Source organism: Amyelois transitella, chromosome 14, assembly GCF_032362555.1.
Source record: "Amyelois transitella isolate CPQ chromosome 14, ilAmyTran1.1, whole genome shotgun sequence".
NCBI classification, from domain to species: Eukaryota; Metazoa; Arthropoda; class Insecta; order Lepidoptera; family Pyralidae; genus Amyelois; species Amyelois transitella.
The window spans coordinates 5,900,078-5,919,382 of record NC_083517.1 but is presented as its reverse complement, the minus strand read 5'-3'; the positions used below and the strand labels follow the sequence as shown (position 1 = coordinate 5,919,382).

The window sequence follows — 19,305 nt, the reverse complement described above, 5'->3', positions numbered from 1 at the left end:
ACGCAGAGAAGAAAAGTGCCTATGTAATTTTTACTAGATGTCACCGGAGATTGACTAAAGAACAAGAGCACTTACAAAATACATACAAGTAAAAAAAAAAACGGTGAAACCTCTCGAGAAAATTAGGCAGTGCCCTTGAACTTCGCTTGACACGCTCGGTGGGGGCATGTCTGTGTCCCCGGAATACCATATATGCCCCAAATGGGGTTTTCCAGGTATGAAACATTGTTTTGTTCATACCTGGAAAACCCCATTGTGTTGCACAAAATTTTAGAGAATTTATCTCGTCTTCTCTTTCTCCTGGCCTTACTCCGGGTTGCATTCTCACCACTCGGGAAAGGAGCCCGGGATGTGCCTCAGTCAGGTTTTTACACGAAGCGCCTCCCGTGTGACCTCCACAACCTTTGCAGGGGAACCTAACCCGTATTAGATTGGTCATGGTTACACATCCAGTTGTCAGTATACTGGTTTCCTCACGATGTTTTCCCTCACCGTAAGAGCATCGGTTAGTATTCAAACTAATGTGTCTTAGAGAATAGTTAATGGTACATGGCCGAAGTGAGATTCGACCCTGTGCCTTTTTTTGCCACACGCATTTTAACCTACCGATTAGACAACCGACGCTTTTCATCAAGAGATTTTATCTTGTAGTTTTTACTAAAAAACTTCTATTAAAACAACGTTTATTGGCTATTTAGACGAAAAATACAAGCATGTGCAAAATAAGAAATGATAAATTTAAAAACATTTTATATTTTGTTTCATGGTATAAAAATAAATTAACCTTACCTAAATACGAATTAAATTAGGTAAGTACGATTATTAGGGCCCATTAGCACTTCAATTGATTAATAAAAAAATATATTTTTAATTTAATATTTTTTTGCTCTACTTAACATGTTTACTTATAATTTAAAAATGAATGAGCCCTTAATAACATTTATTTTCTCAACTAAATAAGTTAATTTTTAAAACTAACAGTCACCAGTAAATATCCATAGAACCAATATCACATAACAAAATACATACGTTAAACTACAAAATGCTGCAAACAACCGCAGTTTTCATAGGTTTTGTTCATAGTCACATGGCAATTATATGTAACAATATCTTAACTATAATGTAATACAATATACCTAGTAGCGAAAAGGATTACACCATTCCTTTGCAACTCCTTGTTTCGCCAACTAGATAAGTACATTAATTTTGTACAATTATAAAAAAATATTCGTTCATTCACAGCTTTATAAAACATATCTAGAATCTAGTATAAACGTTCTTTTTGTTTGTAACGTTCTGTTTGCTCACTCGGGTATTTTTATATAAATTTAAGTATTAACATTTACATACCTACACTACCCAAACCATTCTTATAAGCATTTGAAAACAGAATTGAAAACTGATGGAATTGCCCTGGATTTTTTCTAGGTAGTAGGTAAGTTGTATCCTGGCGTATTGATAGATATTCTGGACCTGCTTAATCTAGGCGGATTGATGGAATAATATAGTTTAACACAGTGTATTTTTCAGGAATGCCTGTTTCATACAGGTGTTGAGATTGTTTTAAAACAAAAGTTTATAAAAAAAGAATAAGTTATTTCTATCAAAGCACAGCCCGAACCGGTTTCGATACGATTTACCAATCAGGTAGCTGTATGTCGTTAAGTCCACCATGGTAGAATTTTTGATACTTCCGTGGAATTAGAGCTTTAGACAAAAAGCATATGTTTATGTATGTTTGTTTATTAATGTAGAATTCAGATCGGCTAGATTCAATTAGTATCTGAGATTTGATAATTTTTATTGACTTATATAGATTTCACCCTGTATACATGTTTATAATTTCTATTATATACAAGGTTAATTTTTGATAAATATTCGTGTATAATTGTAGTCATTAAGTAATTACGTATCATTACATTTTTATAGACCAGATTCATAATATGCCGCCTAACTTATTCACTTAAATCAGTCAGTAAAAGTTACTCGGTTTTTCTATGAGCGATTTCTGCAAGTTGTCGGTCTTCTTCCGTCATATCCTGATCCTCCCACCCCCACACTGGGTTTTCTGGGTGGTGGTGATCTTCATGGGCTGAATCAACTTCTTTAGCTGATGGGTGGCTGCCGTCCCCAGTTCTGGCCACCCTTTTCCTGATCATATCGGCTGACACAGTTTTTAAATCGTAGGCTAGGCCTGAAACAAAGGAGAAATTATATTTTTTGGAGAAATAAATATAAAATATAAATAAATATATACGGGACAAATTACACAGATTGAGTAAGCCTCGAAGTAAGTTCCAGACTTGTGTTACAAGATATTAACTCAACGATACTATATTTTATAATAAATTCTTATATAGATAAACATCCAAGACCCAGGCCAATCAGAAAAAGATCTTTACTTATCATGCCCTGGCCGGGATTCGAACCCTGGACATCCGGTGTCACAGACAAGCATATTACCGCTGCGCCACAGAGGCCGTCAAATATTTAATTGTATTTTTTTTAAATTTTATCGATGCAAGTTAAGTTCTGCAAGAATAAAGGTGACCTCTTTTTTGTAATAAGATTTATGGAATCTAGCTCCGGGAGTTTCATCAACATTTTTTGCTCATAAACTTACTTGCGAGCAAGACACACAAAGCACACGGGTGAACAAGAATCTCATTGATATACATATTTACTCTTGTTAATACAATTTCTGCAAGAAACTCCAATATTTTTTTCTGATAACTGATATTACATCCTTACTTGTTTTATTCATGTTAAGAATAGTAAATAATCTATGAAATAAAATAATTGCATACATATGTATATATAATCAAGTATTTACCTCTTATGGTAGACATACTCGTATTAACAGTTTAAGGTATTTTAATTAAAACCAATTTATCATTAGTTAATTAACTACAATATATTAATTAAGCTTGTTTATGTATTTGCAATAGTTTCTTATCATAATTATGAAGTTACCGTATTTGGCAGCAATGTCAATAAGGGCTGTGGACATATTGGTACTGTAGTTGCCCAGCTCGGCCGCCTTGTAGTCCCAGGGGAACACGTGGTGGTAGTTGTGCCAACCTTCACCGAAAGCACAGATTGCCACTGTCTTGTTGTCAGTAGCTCCTATGTATCTGAAACACATATGACGACTAACATAGTAACAATTTATATATTATATATTTAGGATTTATTAAAAAAAATCAGAAACATTTTCTTTGGTTAAACTTTGACATGACTATGACACAGGCTAAGAGGAGAGGAGCTGGCACTATTTTTCTTGTGTAAGGCATTAAAACGTGTTAGTGGTAGCAGATAACGCTTTCATGCTTTCTTGCGGGAATCATCATGAGTCATCTAAGGTTTGTTAAATTCAACAACAACATGTTAATAATTCATTATTTAAAAAATCTCGCTCATGACCGACTCTATGCAACGGCACAACTGAATCTGGTCAGATACAATCACAACTTTCTAAACTGTAACACCATATACATAGTTACAAACTTTCACCAACAAAAATTCCAATGAACTTACTTGTCATAAGGCCTATTGCCCCAAATGTGTGCGGCTGAGTTTACTAGCCAGGTGAAGTGGAGAGTGAGGGTGTACCTCGCGATGGAAGCTGCGTACCACGAGGTCCAGGGGTCCTCCCCCCAGAAATAGACTGGTAACCACGCGGGGATGACGAAACAAACGATTGGCATCACAAATAGGTAAGTTCTGAAAAGTAATATTGGCCATAATCTGTGTGTCTAAAAGGAAAATTATACGTGAGAACATTATACAAAAGGAAAATTATAAGTTTATACGTACGAACAATACTTTATTTACACAAGTTTCGTCTCTTTCTTTGGGGCTGTCTCAAAATGTGTAGGCTACTGTTTAATAAAAAAAAACAAAGACCTTGGACCTGTTCAGGATTCGAATCTCAAACCTTTCAACTCGTATCAGGTCGTAAAGATAACAATTCTTACTTTTTTTGGAACATGACGATGGGATCCTTCTCCAGGTCGGACATGTCGACTGTGGCGCCCTTCTCAAACACTTCCTTGTGTTTGCGTACCATCAGCCAGCCGATGTGGGAGAAGAAGAAGCCTCGCTTAGCGTTGTGTGGGTCGGCATCGGTTTCCGTAAATTTGTGGTGTACCCTGAACGACCAAAACAAATCTGTCACTATTTGAATCTCAGTTCCATCTTAATCAAAACAGCTGCACGTGGCCTTTCAGTCTCTTCAAAACTGTTGGCTCTGTTCACCCCGCAAGGGATATAGATGTAACTATACTATGTACGTTCACTTGACTTCAAAATTATCGGTCTATGGTGTATTTTTCTAAACGCAAAAAATAAAAGTAAATAGGAAGTAAGTATGTATTAATTTAAGATTACCCTGTTGGACTTTCTTAGGTAAACCTCTAAATTATTTAATTGTATGAATAAAGTAAATTTTCGGAGATCAAACTTGGTTTGTTTTTCTAGAATATTACAAGGCAACGGAAAGAAGTTTGACTAGTAAGTAAATCTATTAATCATCACTACATAGTATAAGACAAAGTCACTTTCTCTGTCCCTATATCCATTTGTATGCTTAAATCTTTAAAACTACGCACCGAATTTTGATGCGGTTATTTTCAGATAGAGTGATTCAAGAGAAAGGTTACATGTATAATATAATAATAACATCCATTAAATAGTGGAAAAATATATATAAAGACATTCTGCAATGTAATAAATGATGTAAAAATAAAATAAATAGGTAGTCACAGATTTTCTGTAGTGTATTTAGTATCAGCATTACACCCGTGCGAAGCCGGGGCGAGTCGCTAGTTTGTAATAAGGTATATTACAAACTAGCGACCCGCTACCCGAATTAAACGACCGTTTGAATTTTTCATGTTTAAATTTAAAGAGAGTGCTGGAAATGGTACTTTTAGTAATTCTATTTGGAAGAATATCAAATGTATAGTAATGTGACTTTCCATGAACCAGAAATAATCAGGTAAGTTTCGTTTCTCATATACAGAAACTACCGTTTAAAATCAAATGACACCAAGTTGGTTCACAGTGTCATCAAAACAGCATTCTCGAGTGATTTTACTGGTGACCGCGATTCGTACCTGTGGTCGCGCACCCATTCGTAGATGTGGTTTTGGAAGGCCATGGTCTGAAGTATGGCAAGGAACAGCCGGAGAGGCCACTTGGCTTTGTATGCTCGGTGTGCCCACAGACGGTGCGCGCCCGCTGTAACTCCCATAGCAGATATTACGGCAAAGCTGATCGCTGGAAATATATGATATATACAAATTGGTTGATTTACTTGGTTGGATTGCGTAAAACTTTAATAAGCATAAATTGTAAGGTTTAAATTGCCTGCAAATCCTTTTAAAAGACTAACTTACCAAAGAGTATTGTCCAAATCCTAACTCGACCAGTAAACATTAGGTAAAATCCATACGTGGCCGCCACATGCAGGTAGACAAATGCGAACACGTTTCTCCACACTATTTGCCATCTGAAATTAAATAATAGCGCTAATCTTAGTGGCTAAAGACACGTAGCGATTTAAAACAAGATAGGTATAACATACGATTATTTTATGTAAACGCATCTGATTTCAAAATATAATTGACCTTTCTCTCATATTTGTTCGCGTTCTAGATTGCACCCGCCGGGGTGCGGGTTCGCTGTGCTTTCTTTTTTTTTTTGGTGAAACATTACTCTTCTTGAGAATACTAGGTATTGCATTGGCTGTAAGTGCAATATTTCAGCATCAATGGGAAACGGACGCAGTGGTCCTGTTTGTGGCGCATTTGCATAATTTTATCAAGTGATCACGATTCATCCGTGCTGTAAATAAGATCCGATAAAAGAGAGAAATACTTACTCGTGAGTTCTGTTCTTCAGCTTTGCGTAGTTAGGTGATAATATCGGAATGTCGTCTTCTTGCATTGATGTCATCTTGTTTTTTAGATACACGTCGGATAATGGCGAGCCCGGCATTGTCACTGGAGACCTGGAACAAAACAGAACTTCAATTTTTATAATATTTTATATATAAAGTTCATTAGATAATACTTGGGATTCTCGTTAGCGTTCATATTGTTTCTGTTCACCCCGCAAGGGATATAGACGAGAGCTTTTAACAAAAGGCTTTGAATAAATATTGAGATAGATAGAGAACACCAACAACCGCCCAGATTGTTTTTAACCTAATCAACAAATTCATAACATTTATGTATAACCTGGCATTGATGTAAAGACTACCATGGCATGTTGATAACATAAAAAAAATCACGCCTCTTTCCCGGAGGGGTAGGCAGAGACTAGCTCTTTCCACTTGCCACGATCTCTGCATACTTCCTTCGTTTCGGGTACTCTTGACCTGACCCTTTACCAGGACGTCCTTAATTTGATCAAGATACGTTCGTCTAGGTCTTCCCACTCCGACCTTTCCCTCCACACTCTTCTTTCACATTACAACATTCCCTTATCACGCTGTTCCTTATCCAGTCACTCAATTTCACACCCATCATACTCCTTAACGCTCTCCAATTTCTACTGAATTTATTCTGCTTTCGTGTTTTTTTGCCATACCCAACTTTCACTCCCGTACATTAATGTCGGGACCAACACGGCCCTATGCACAGCCAGTCGAGCCTTTTTGGATAGTTCCTGTCTGCTCATAAAGGCATGTTGATAATATCTCAATTTACTTTATTTTATAAGATTTCTAATTTTTTAGATGGGTAGTCATATAGGTACGCTTTAAATAGTGACCATTTTACAGGGAAAATGAAACCTATTTCTATTGAGATTTAAGTTTATGGATGTGCATTATGTAAAATAAACATAAATTTTAGTATCTAAGGTGCGAGTTTATATTGAAAACTAGGACCCATGCCCCGAAGTGCAATGCCCCGAAATTGGGTGTTCATACTACTGATATTGTCATTAGAGGTTTCGTATACACCCAGTCTCGTACATATAGTTTCGTATCCACAGGATAATTTCCTGTAGTTGTCTGCCGAAAAATCGTAACATTTCTTGGGGATTACCATCATACTAAGGCTTTGTCTACTTCAACATAGATATGTTATTTCCGTTTCGCAGAAAATTATTTAAAAAAACAAGTCTTATTTGCCAACAATCTACGATAAATAAAACAGAACCAGCGGAGTCGTCGATTAGCGTGCTAATTATTTCGCTCTGCACCTCGGCGGTTGTCTATTTGTTGCTAAGTTTCGTGTACTGATTAATAATACTACTTAGCAATAGTTTTGCTTGCTTTGTTCATTGGCTACCAATGTTACATTAAAAGGAGAAAAAATAAATAAAAGAACCCACCTTAACACTGGATTTAATGAACGAGTTCTTCAACTATCCATATTTGTACGAAGTACCATTTAGTATTAAGTGGAGAGAATAATAAACGATTTATTTATTTATTATATTTGTACGAATTCTACAAAGCACCGCCCCGCAATATTTGGTTTATGTATTTAACAACTAATTTTAGCAAGCTTAATTAGCAGTGAAGGTACATTTATTAAAAAATACGGATTACTATTGCTGCTTTCTTAGCTGGGTTATGAAAATATGCTCATATTACATACATAGACTTCAAAACGTACTCATAATAATGGTGGTGTCGCCTGTGCATAAGGTTTCTAATTGTGCATGCACTAGGGTTTAACAAGAATTAAATTTATATCGTGCGTATAATTTGGTATGGTAATTTTAATTCGTCACCTTGTCACACGACGATCACCTTTGTACACAAAGGTGATCGTCGTGTGACAAAGTAGATGAACTAGAATGAAAAAATATTTTCCGAAGAAAAGCTTTATGGGTCAAATGTAAGAGCATTAGGGTATAATCCTTTTAAAAGTAAATGAATGTAGAGCTGGACAAAATACCTAACTGTAGAGCAGCCGGCGTTATGTGCGGCGTTTGTTCTGATTTCGGGTTTGTTATAGTCTGTATTATTCCGAGTTCTATGGTTATGCCAGTTTTTTTCAAAGGATTTTCGAAACGTGCGCTGAATGGATGTATTATTTAGGTGAAGTGTTATAAAATGTGAGATCTTCATTACCTACCTACTTACTTGATTATTACCTATTATGATTTTTTTAATAGAACAGGCATCAATATGCCAATACCAAGGTGAAAAAAAAAAACACCGTATATTTATAGTAGACGAGTAAAATTAAAGCTGACAATGAATGAATAATTCACATTAAGTAATTATGCAGTAGGTATATCAATAATAACCTTCAAATGTGAGGTGCATCTTATGCGTGCATAAATAGATATTTTTTCTTAATTTTCCCACATCCTAGTTTCTGAGTTAATGATTCATTGTCAATTGGCAATCATATGTAGGATGGGTAATAAAATAAGTTTGCTAACTTTTACCCATTTAGTACATAGGTAAGTTGGGAATGGTAATTTTGAATGACATAATACCTAAACTAATTAAGAAGATATAGGTATTTACGCAAGATTTTGATATAAAAACACATGATTTGGTTGATTTATTTTTAAATTGATGGCAAAGGTTTTAAACTGAGATTCTTCTTTTAGATTTTCTTGTAACCTGTTATTGACTGATTTTCAATTAAGTAAATTTAATTATTATGTTACATTTAATTATGATGGCTCTCGAGTCTTTTTAGTTGGCTCTGTTTACCCCGTAAGAAATTATGCACGACATGCATGATTTGTATGTTTTGATTACTTTTTGTACAAAAAAGAATAATAAAAATAAAACATTTCCTTTTACAATTCAGTAAATATGTTTTACTTATAGTACTTATATAAATACAGACTCATAGCAAAATCGGATGTTGCTCAAAGTTGATGTATTGAAATAAAGCGCAAGTGATTTTTGAAATGAAGTAAAGAATTATTTGCAACCGGCACAAAAGTCAGGAGTAGGTATCACTACATATTATAAAGTAAAATCCCCGTATTTTCTTTATTATCTATTATCTGTATGAATGTGTTAATCTCGGAAAGTTGAGTACGCGGTTTTTGTTCCTGTTTGAAATATTGGATAAAGCGTTTTCTGAGGAATATTTATATCTATAAATGCTACCCGCGCGAAGCCGTCGCTAGTGCCAAACAAATATTATTACAATCATATTATGTCATAGGTACTCCTGACTTTTGTTGCTAAAATTCATTGAAACTCCTACTGCATAGTTGGGTTTACATCCTTTCACTTCTTAGGAACTATTTGTTTCTTTTAATTATATGCTTTTACAAATATATTTTGTGGAATGAAATCACCAATATCCTTCATTCGGAGGATTCATACAGCGTATATCCTATGGATGAGGTTGCATAACCTTAATAAGTCTAATATAAATAGGTGTGTGTATGTGTAAAGCGATGTGAAAATTTAAATTTGTAATATCAGTTTGAAAAGTGGCTTCCAATAGTTATCTAGCTTTTGTCCTGCTAGTGATTTCCCAAATCCGCAGGTTGTCTACCTATCAGTCACTCAGTAACGGAAATATGTAAATATTATTATAAGAAAAACATTATTGTCCGCCAATCAATTTTCAAATTTATTTTGATTGATTGATTGAAGCCATAAAATTATTCAGATATTTGCTATTGAATCAATGTGACGGAAAGCCTGACTTCTAAAAAATGAGTAGGTGTACAGCCACACCCCCAAGTTGACGCAAGAAAATTATTATACTAAAATATCGTGAACAATTTAGTAAATTTGAATACTTTAATCTCATATCAAACAAAGGGGTTTTAAATATGTTTACTACCAATCAACTTGGGGCGAATAGATATTTTTCGTATTTATGTATGTTTGTAACTTTTACTTTCGAACCGTTTGTTTGATTTTGATGAAATCAAAATCGGTCGAGTTGTTTTCACAATTTTATTTATTTATTTAAAATTTAAGTAAAATGTACAACAGGTGTACTTAATGCCACAAGGCAATATCTGCCTTTGGACCAAACTGAGAAGGATGTTCGGGTGGAGCTGTTAAAGAAAAAAAAAATATAAATAATAATAGGTTACTTAATACACTTGATTATAATATATCTCTATCTATAATATAAAAATGAATCGCTAAATGTGTTGGTAAGCGCATAACTCAAGAACGCCTGGACCAATTTGGCCAATTCTTTTTTTTAATATTCGTCGAAGCTCAAGGATGGTTTTTACGGCGGAAAAATACCAAATAATTGCCTGAAAAACCTTAAAAACAGTCCTTTTCTTTATCCCATACAATCGTTTTCTAACTAACACGTACAGTCAATTTGAGCTTTATTGCTAATGCTAATGTATAAATTTCACTGTTGTCTAAGCAATGTAGGTCTAATAGATAGGAACAAAAAACTGTCATATTAAAAATGTTTTTGACAGAACGAAGTCTGTCGGGTCAGCTAGTTACAAATATAAGTATGACTATACATATAAAATACACATACATATACTACATAAGTTGGATAATTGTGTAAAGTTTAAGAAAATCTATTGGTCAAAAAGAAGATCATGGACTTGCTCCCTGAATGCAAATCTATTTGGCGCCTTCCGAATAGATTCAGGAAGAGAATTCCACAATCTGATGACTTGCACTTGGAATGAATTCCACATGAATCCCAGGCGGTGGGCAGGAGTGGCCAGAAGAATGTTATCAGAAGAGCGTGAGTGAAGAGTTCGAGCGTGGGTAGCGCTTAAAAGTGGGAACTTCGATTTAAGATAATCTGGAGCGAAAGATTCGTTGAGAATAGTATACAACATGGATAGGATTCTAGCTTTGCGACGAAGAGGAATAGGCAGCCAAGCAAACTGAAAACGAAAAGAGGAGACATGGTCATATTTTCGTAAACCAAATATGAAACGAATGCAATTATTGGCTAGTCTATCCGGCTTTAAGACAAGTGATTGGTTCAAGTCACAGTAACATACGAGTACATCTGCATAGTCAATTAAAGAAAGGATAAGGGATTGATAGAGCAATTTTTTGGTGTTCTATAAATTATAAGTGTTATTTTATTAAAATTATAAGAATTCTCGAGGTATACTTTTGCGGCGAAAGACTAGTTATTTTTAGTCGTCTATCAAACTTATCCACCATTGGTTGCCAGCTAGAAGGAGCGCTATAGGAAACTCTTTGCTTGCAAGCCATTAAGTTAAAGTATGGTCATTTTTAACAAAGAACTCTTTATTATAGTGATGGATATAGCACATAGGTGTAAAAGACTAACTTTCATGTCATTACTATATGTCTCCTCATGGCTCGTCATCATGGGTTGCATATAAAATTATTGCGAACTGCATCTTCTAATAGATTGGAAAGTTGACAATACTTTCTAGAGTTGATGTTGCTGCAGTCTCCACCGACGTATAGTAATTTTCGATATACTTATATGAGTAGATTAAATAAACTATTAAATAAAGAAAATATTACTCAACAAATTCGCCACTAAATTATCTAAAAGAATAAAAAAGAACACTGATGTCTGTTTTATGGATGTCGCATGAGGCGACAAAAAGAAAGACGGAAAGGCTGTAAAAAATAATGCATTAAAAAATTTGCGATGCGCGAATGCCGGATGGCCACAAAATATCGAATTCCAAAATCAATTACTGAAAATGGAATAGGTAGTAGCTATGAATCTTTGATTATAAGGAGAACATTTATAATAAGGCAAAGATAATATGCGAGCCAGAAAAAGTGGAAACAAAGGACAGTAAGAAAGCAGAGCTTAAGCCCCAGCCATTGTGGCGGCGAAGGGGACAACTGGGGACACGCATACGTGGGAGAGAGTTATTCAGTTAGTTAGTGGATAAAAATAATACTCTAACTCTACTATAAACCCAGGTAGGTACAACTACAAAAATAAATTTGTAAATATCCACAGTATCTGACTTGTACCGATAACAGCTTTGTGTAAGTTTGCCAGGAAATAGCAACTTAAAGTACCTGTTGAACAAAATAAACAATGCAAAGTATATGAAATGACATCAGTTACTACATTTAATAACATCGCTCAAATAATATGTGTGTCAAAATCACAATAGTAATGTATTTTTTTTGTTCATGTTGTCTAACGCTTTCTTCGTGGTGAAAGGTTTTCTAGCTGCCCGCCGAGAGCTCGCAGGGCATCGCTGATAGAAAAATTAAACAGTTTCTATTCTAACGCATTCATTTCGGTCAGTTTTAACAAGTTAAAGTTGCGATGTAGGTCAAGTTTGACATACTAGTAAAAAAAATTATAAACGTTAGAATACTTTTAAATATTTCTTTCGATATTTGGTTTTGCAAACATGAAAATAAATCTCTCCATATCTGCTAGTTGAATGCGTACTTAGTGATAAATGTATTCCTACAATTTATGCACCTTATATTTGTTTTTCCATGTACATATTCCAATACACATACATTTAATCACGTCTACTTCCCTTGCAGGGTAAACAGATCCACAGTCTTGCAAAGAATGAAAAATAATTTTCAGCTGTATGGCTTAATGATGTGATTGAGATTTAAATAGGGAAAGGTTGTTATTCCTAGCCCATTGCCCATAAGAAGAATCCTAAGTTTATTAGCCTTTCCCTTAGTCGCCTTTTACGACAACCATTTAAAGATAGTGCCGAATGGTTCCCGGCACCAATACAAAAAGAATAGGACCACTCCATCTCTTTCCCATGGATGTCGTAAAAGGCGACTAAGGGGTAGGCTAATAAACTTAGGATTCTTCTTATGGGCAATGGTCAATTTTAAATTGTAAACTAATTGTCATTTTGACAGCACAACATGCTTATTATTATTACAAAGTTTCCATGTATATTATAATATCATCAATACAACACATAAAATAGCTGAAACATTTCCAAATTAAGAAAAATTTCGATAAATCGTTGATTCGCCATTGAGTGAAGGTTGTATAGTAGGTAAACCAGTTTCAATATCACGGCTGCACAGCCAGTGCCGGTGAAAGTGGTACTCTCGCATCTTACTCTCGGTTCACTGTCGAGGTCAGACAGCCTCGTTCCCATTATTTACATTCAGAGGAAGTAAAAGTGACCATTGTTTGTCTCGCCAAATATGACACACGACATTTTCATGCTTTAAGGAATTTCTAAAACTAAATACTCGTATTTGTGAGGCAGACTGATATTGTAAGAACAATAAAGGGGCTTTGCGTGCCTGTTTGAATATTTATTTCCACCAAAATCTGAATATGTTTACAATTAAAAATATATAATTTTTAATTATTAACAGGTGGATAACGATTGCTATAATTTTAGAGTATTTTATGCATTCTTCAAATAAACACACACATATAAGTCTTAGAATGCTTTGATTACCGATAGAATTGAATTCAGAGAAATAGTGACCGATTGTGAGCCCATTGCCTTAAACTTTATATTCAAGTATTTCAAGAAGACATGCTACAGCACAAAATATTTTTATTCTCTTTAGACCGGAAATTAAAAACAAGCGATTTATCTTATTTTCTTTTAGTAGTGTCTCAGGGGTGTGATAGTTTCATCCGATTAAATCAAAGGCTTGTAAAAATGTGTTGCGCCGACACTTCTAACCAAGTCACAAGGAAAAGATATATGTAATATTATCTTACAACAGAAACAAAAACTTTAGCGTCGTTTTTATATTTCTATCTATTTTTTTAACAATTTACCATACAAATACAAAATCATAAATGTTGTATTTATTACAATTTTTACAATAATAAGACCTTTCTAATTTATGGATAATCACACACTAGTCTTAAAAAAGTGGAGAGTCATCTCATTTCTAGCACTATAATCCCATTTAGAGATCAAAGACATTGTAAGACACAAAGCCTTGAGAACACCAATTAGAAATGACAAAAATTCACACATTTTGCCATAGCTTCTGAGAGTCGTAACGTTTAAAAATGGATTAAATTAAACATTAAGGCATTCCATCAAGAACCTAAAAATAATTCTAAATAATTTATAAAGTAAGGTACCTGTGCCATATGCTGCTCCATTAGTGAAATTAGTCTTACTAGGAAAATTGAATGGCCATCTGAAGAAATCTGTCATTTCGAATAAGTGCCGATTGTGTTTAGTCCCCAAGTGTAGATCCAACTTTGTTTTCGAACAGTTTACAACTGGCTCGTCCTAGAAACCACACGGTCGTAAAATTCATCCAAGCAAAGAGGTTGGTACAGAGATGTGGCAACGTTATTGTGATTATGTCCCCAAGCATCCAGTATTATGTAGATTTCTTTTAAGGTTTCTGATGTATGACGAGCGAGTTGACATTTGAAAATTTTCTCCTAAGAGAAGGTTTTTCATATTAGTAGAAATCCTGTAAAAGGAACTCGGTCTGTCAATTTTAATCTTACATACCTATTAAATGGAACATGAAATTACTATATAGTTAAGAAAGAACATGTTTAATTTATAACTGACCGAATAATACCAATATCCATAGTGAATTGAGAATAAATAGATGCGGTAATTCCATCTACTTATTAATTTTTCCTAACAACGTAGCTACTAGGCGATAATTTATCTTTTTTAAGGGTGCCTTTGGGGAACGCCTATGTCAGACAAATTGACTGAGATGATCATGGTGCCTTGTCAGCAATTTATTTGATATATTTTTTTTTGGTTTTTGAAGATCCGTATTTAAAAATGGCATTTCCTTTATAAAACATATAACTCCACCTACTCAAAAGTCAGTGCTTATAACTTTCTTTAAATTTAAGTATACTCAGTACCTTAACTTTTAGTATATTTAAATATTAAAGCCTAGAATTGCTCAGGATATTTAAATCCCAACAAAAATCCAGTCTTAGCCACGAGTAAGCACTCTGTTGGATGCAGTTTAGAGTGTACCTACGTATATTACACGTAGGTAAGGTAATTATATGTCTGTAATATCACGATAACTCATCAGGAAGTTCGGCTGTAAGCGGAGTATTTGTGTAGAAATCATTATTGTTTTATTCGCATTTCAAGGAAATCTTTAGATAGCTACCAATTAAAATGTGTAAATGTTAATATGGCTAACTTCTGAGTTGTTAAGTTTAATTTAGGTAGTCTATTAGTGCCAAAGGTTGATAAACATAGTTTTTTATAGCAAATTCGTTTTAAGCAAATACAAGTGTCATATGTTTGCAGAAATAGGGGAACTGGTAAACATTGTCAATTTGTCACGCACCGGAGACCGCCATCATTAGCAACTGGTGCGATGGCACGTCGTTTTAATGACAAGGCATCGGCTACGGAAGGACTTCACCCTACTTTCGTCACTTATGGTAATACTTGCTTATCCACACAAATAACATTACATGTTGTTTATTTTCGAATCGTCTACTTAATTCCATTTTTCATTACTTCGAATTCTTTTTTTGTCAAAGTAATTTTGTTGCAAGAGTAATTTTCAAAAGGCTACTTCAGGCGCTGGAGGAATTAGATCATGGGAACTCTAGGATCTTTAAAGCAAAACATTATAGGACAAATTACCACAGAAAACCCCATATAGTATGTAAGACAACACCTAAACTACAATCAGCTTCCTACCCAAAATTCGATAAGCGGATATCTCATTTCAAAGAGAGGTGGATTTCTCTTTACATTTCGGCTACGATTAATGAGGAAAGTTATTCAGTATCAAAGTCCCGCTGAGTAACATAATTAATCACGCGAATGTCATATATTGTACATTGCAATGTGCCACTGAGAATATTTTTTGTTTGGATCCTACATAAATCTAAATGAGCAGTTTCATTTATTTATGTAATTAGGTTTAAACAACAGAATACGTAAAAAATGCCTGATTATCAAAAATTGTAAAGGACATAATGTTTAGAGCCAGATTTTGACCAAAAAATTTATATACAGCAAAATTTAAACATTGTGTCACAAAAAACTCAATTTTGATACCTTACAATATAAAAAAATATCAATAGTCTCATTGGATAGGTAAAGTTCATATGCGACAAGTGCGTTCCAAAAGTTGGGGACTTTACGGCGATTGTATTGAAACTATGTATCTAAAGGAGAGTAAATTTTAAAATTTATTATTTTATTTTTAATGAATAAAGCCAGTTGCTTTCGACGACATTTCAGAGTTGTATGGTAAAAATTTTACTAGTGATAACACTTCAAAGCTAAGTTTAAATGGTTGGTTGGAATGGTTTAATTGTCGAATTGAGACTCAGTGATAGTTCAGTCAGCTCTATGTCGGAAGAACGATCAAAGAAATTAGAACAATTTTTTCGAATTTCTCTAGTTTATCTGATCTTATTTAAAAAAATATTTCACAAGCGAATCATCGTGCTTCTCTTTAGGTAAATTTGTTATTTCAACGACTGATTTAATCGAATATTCCTTCTTTTGTTAATTTATTGTTAATAATTTTTTTGTAAATTTTGCATATGAAAGTTAAAATATTAAGAAGTCAACATGCACAAAGTGGGTTGCTCGTCGCTGTGTACAAACCGTTCGTGCTCCAAGCATTGCAGGTTTGCGGTTACGTGTTTCATTGATAGTTGCTGCATCTTTACCTTGAAAATGTTTTAGTATCTAGGTTCTCCGTCTTGCTTGCTCGATAAGAAATCCTTCTATTACATGATTTTGTGTGGTGGGAATTATCCTAACTGCCTGCCTAAAATAAACCGTGTAACTTATACGAGATACTTATAATAACTGTTTTAATCAAACTAATTTCTAATTACAGAATTTTCGGTAGAACTGTAACAGTGTGAGTAATGTGGTGTGGCAATTTTATCACTCCCAGTCATATTCATTTATTAACTTTCAACCACTAAAATATAATACGTAATAATAATACGTAGATAGTCAAAACTTTTTACAGAGTTGTTACATTTTCTATTTTTTCGCGACATCAAAGTTGTCCTATCAAAGTTCGAAAAGAAAAATTCATCATCAAAGTTGCGAAACTGCGGATGACTCTAATTACCATTGGATTTAAGATCAAAAGTTAATTATTCTAGTTCATTAAACCCTGGTATCCACATTTTCACAAACAATAGGACCAAAACTAAAAGAATGTGCGCATCGACATAAAAACAAAAATTGAAAATAATTATGACAATAGTTATGATAATAGGTTTAATAATGTTCGATTTGTTGTTGTAATTTTAACTATTAATTGATTGTTGATGTACTATCTACCTACAGCAGGTTTTTGAGATATAATTTCATTTCCAATTTCTTCAGTAACATATTGCATTAAGCGTTGAGTCCTGACTTTTACAATCCGGAAGTCAAAGTACGTCCGTAAGACAATATACCTGTGTATTGGTCATTGAGGTGCTAGCTTGTGTAGCCTTGATTAAATAAGGGTTAGCTACCTCTGCAATGGTTGTGGAGATCAGATGGGAAACGCTCGCGTAAAGTCTCATTTACCCAATCTACAATCATTGTCAAAGGAGAGTTCCTCACCAGAAAGATGAAGATGTAATCGGGTTAAATACCAGGATGAAGAAGAATCGACTTAAGATAAAGAAGTATCGACTGAAGCTAAATTTACAACATACACAGACACTTACAAGTCAACATAAAAGCTGACATTTATTACTTTTAATTTCTCCAGGTTTATTTTATTTCCATCTAACCAGTAGGTAACCCTGCGTCATTGTATGCTCTTGCTAGCATTCTGAGCCACTGTACTTACCTATAGCTTGGAGTTAGCTTTTTGACAAATAGTTTAATGTAAGTAATTTAATTACTTAATTGGAGGCGGAAGGCTTAGACTAACGTATCAAATTAGGGACATCCTTGCGAAAGGTCATGTCAAGAGTACCCTAAACCGCAAATCTTGCATAAATAGAATTATGAATGTGGATGAAGCGTAAGAAGTAGTCTCTGCATAGCCCTCCGGGAAAGAGGCGTTACTTTTATGCTAATAGCTTTCGATAAAGCTAATAAGCCTCAAGAGAGACGAGTGTATAATTTATAAATTAAATTCTTATACTATACAAAGGTTATTAATTTTAATAAAACATTTTTAACAATCACCTAGGCCTTCTAAAAATGTTGATATTACCATGATGGTTTTTAAACAGTAGTAGATGGATAATATGAGTTCTGTGATGTATCTGTCTTACGAATTAGCAAGCAAATAGTCCAAGTCAACATCGCTCCTCACGTTGCTCTCAAGAGAACTAAGAGCTATTTACTTTAATGCTTGTGCAAGTTCTTACACTGCATATTTTAATGGCACCGTACCTTTACGTTTTCTAAGCTTCGCAGTATTTCATAAAAAAAATCCACGTTTGCAATTTTTCTTCAACAGCTTCAGGGGCAATGAAACCGGCTGTTTATGATTCATTTAAATTATTTGAAATCGTCTTACCTCGCTGGTGATGCCGGCTGACCCCCGAATGGTAAATCCACTAATGATAACACGCACAGTGAGAACACCGGTAAAATTTATAACGCCGGTAAGATCGTGCTGCAGCGAGTGTCTGAGACGGCGCGCGCGCGCAGTGTGCAACGTAGTGGCGCGCACACCACCGCGACTTACTTATAGTTTCAGCCGCGTAACACTTTCCCCACCTGTCTTCATCTCATCGTTGATAACAATTTCTTCTTTAGGCTCCAAAAACTTGTACCTCAAATGAGCACAGAGTCAAGTTGAACATTTGAGTACTTACTCTAATGTTATGTGTGTCAAATTCATTTCTATGTCAGCTTGATAAACTTTCATGCTACTTGATATGGATTGTACAGCACTTGTCTAAATCAATCATTATTTTGCTGGAAATCTTGACTAAAAATAGCATAAGTATACTAATCCAACATAAAATGTACCTACTTGTTTTGCTTACTGATCCAAGATCTCGTCCGAAATCAAATTGGGCCTTGCCCATTAACAAGGTACGTTCCATTTTACAAACTTCATGAATTTTTATATGAAGAGATATATACTCCTCACACCCCTTCCCCGGCTATGACTGTTGTGTTCATTTACAAACAACTAAGTTTTGACACTTTTTATGTTATCTTCGGATTACTAGTCTGGCATTGCGATTGAAAATATAAATATGAGAACTAATTTGAAAGTGGTTGCCTTTTAGAGCTAACCACTAAATCTGGAACGCGTACGTCATTTTTGAAAAATCAGGTTTTGTATCATCAACTTTCATTAAGAATTAGTTTGACCGATCTGTTGTTCGATTTAGTTGCAAATTTTATTTAATATGAATCCCTCATGTCAAGAGATATTTATTCTGTACCCTACCCCAATAGGGATAATGAAGTGAATTGTAGGTATGTATTTAAGATTAATATAACGCAAATAGA

The 19,305-nt window shown here is 34.4% G+C and overlaps 1 protein-coding gene across 1 annotated transcript; it reads right to left on the bottom strand.

Moving 5' to 3' along the window:
- Positions 1–743: 743 nt before the first annotated feature.
- LOC106136682 (acyl-CoA Delta-9 desaturase) lies at positions 744–18,551 on the bottom strand. Its single transcript, XM_060947795.1, has 8 exons — positions 18,356–18,551; positions 5,885–6,013; positions 5,400–5,512; positions 5,118–5,280; positions 3,978–4,151; positions 3,538–3,723; positions 2,974–3,134; positions 744–2,194 (listed from the first exon to the last, which is right to left on the bottom strand). Exons 2-8 carry the CDS (start codon positions 5,998–6,000, stop codon positions 1,983–1,985), a joined length of 1,125 nt encoding a protein of 374 aa, XP_060803778.1. The 5' UTR covers positions 6,001–6,013; positions 18,356–18,551; the 3' UTR covers positions 744–1,982.
- Between the last annotated feature and the right edge of the window lie 754 nt (positions 18,552–19,305).

Coding starts and splice junctions, on each gene's coding strand:
- LOC106136682 (XM_060947795.1), bottom strand. CDS start 6,000: ATGCCGGGCTCGCCATTATCCGACGTGTATCTAAAAAACAAGATGACA. Junction 3,724..3,977: donor ATCGTCATGTTCCAAAAAAA/GTAAGAATTGTT, acceptor ATTACTTTTCAG/AACTTACCTATTTGTGATGC. Junction 3,135..3,537: donor GGCAATAGGCCTTATGACAA/GTAAGTTCATTG, acceptor TATGTGTTTCAG/ATACATAGGAGCTACTGACA.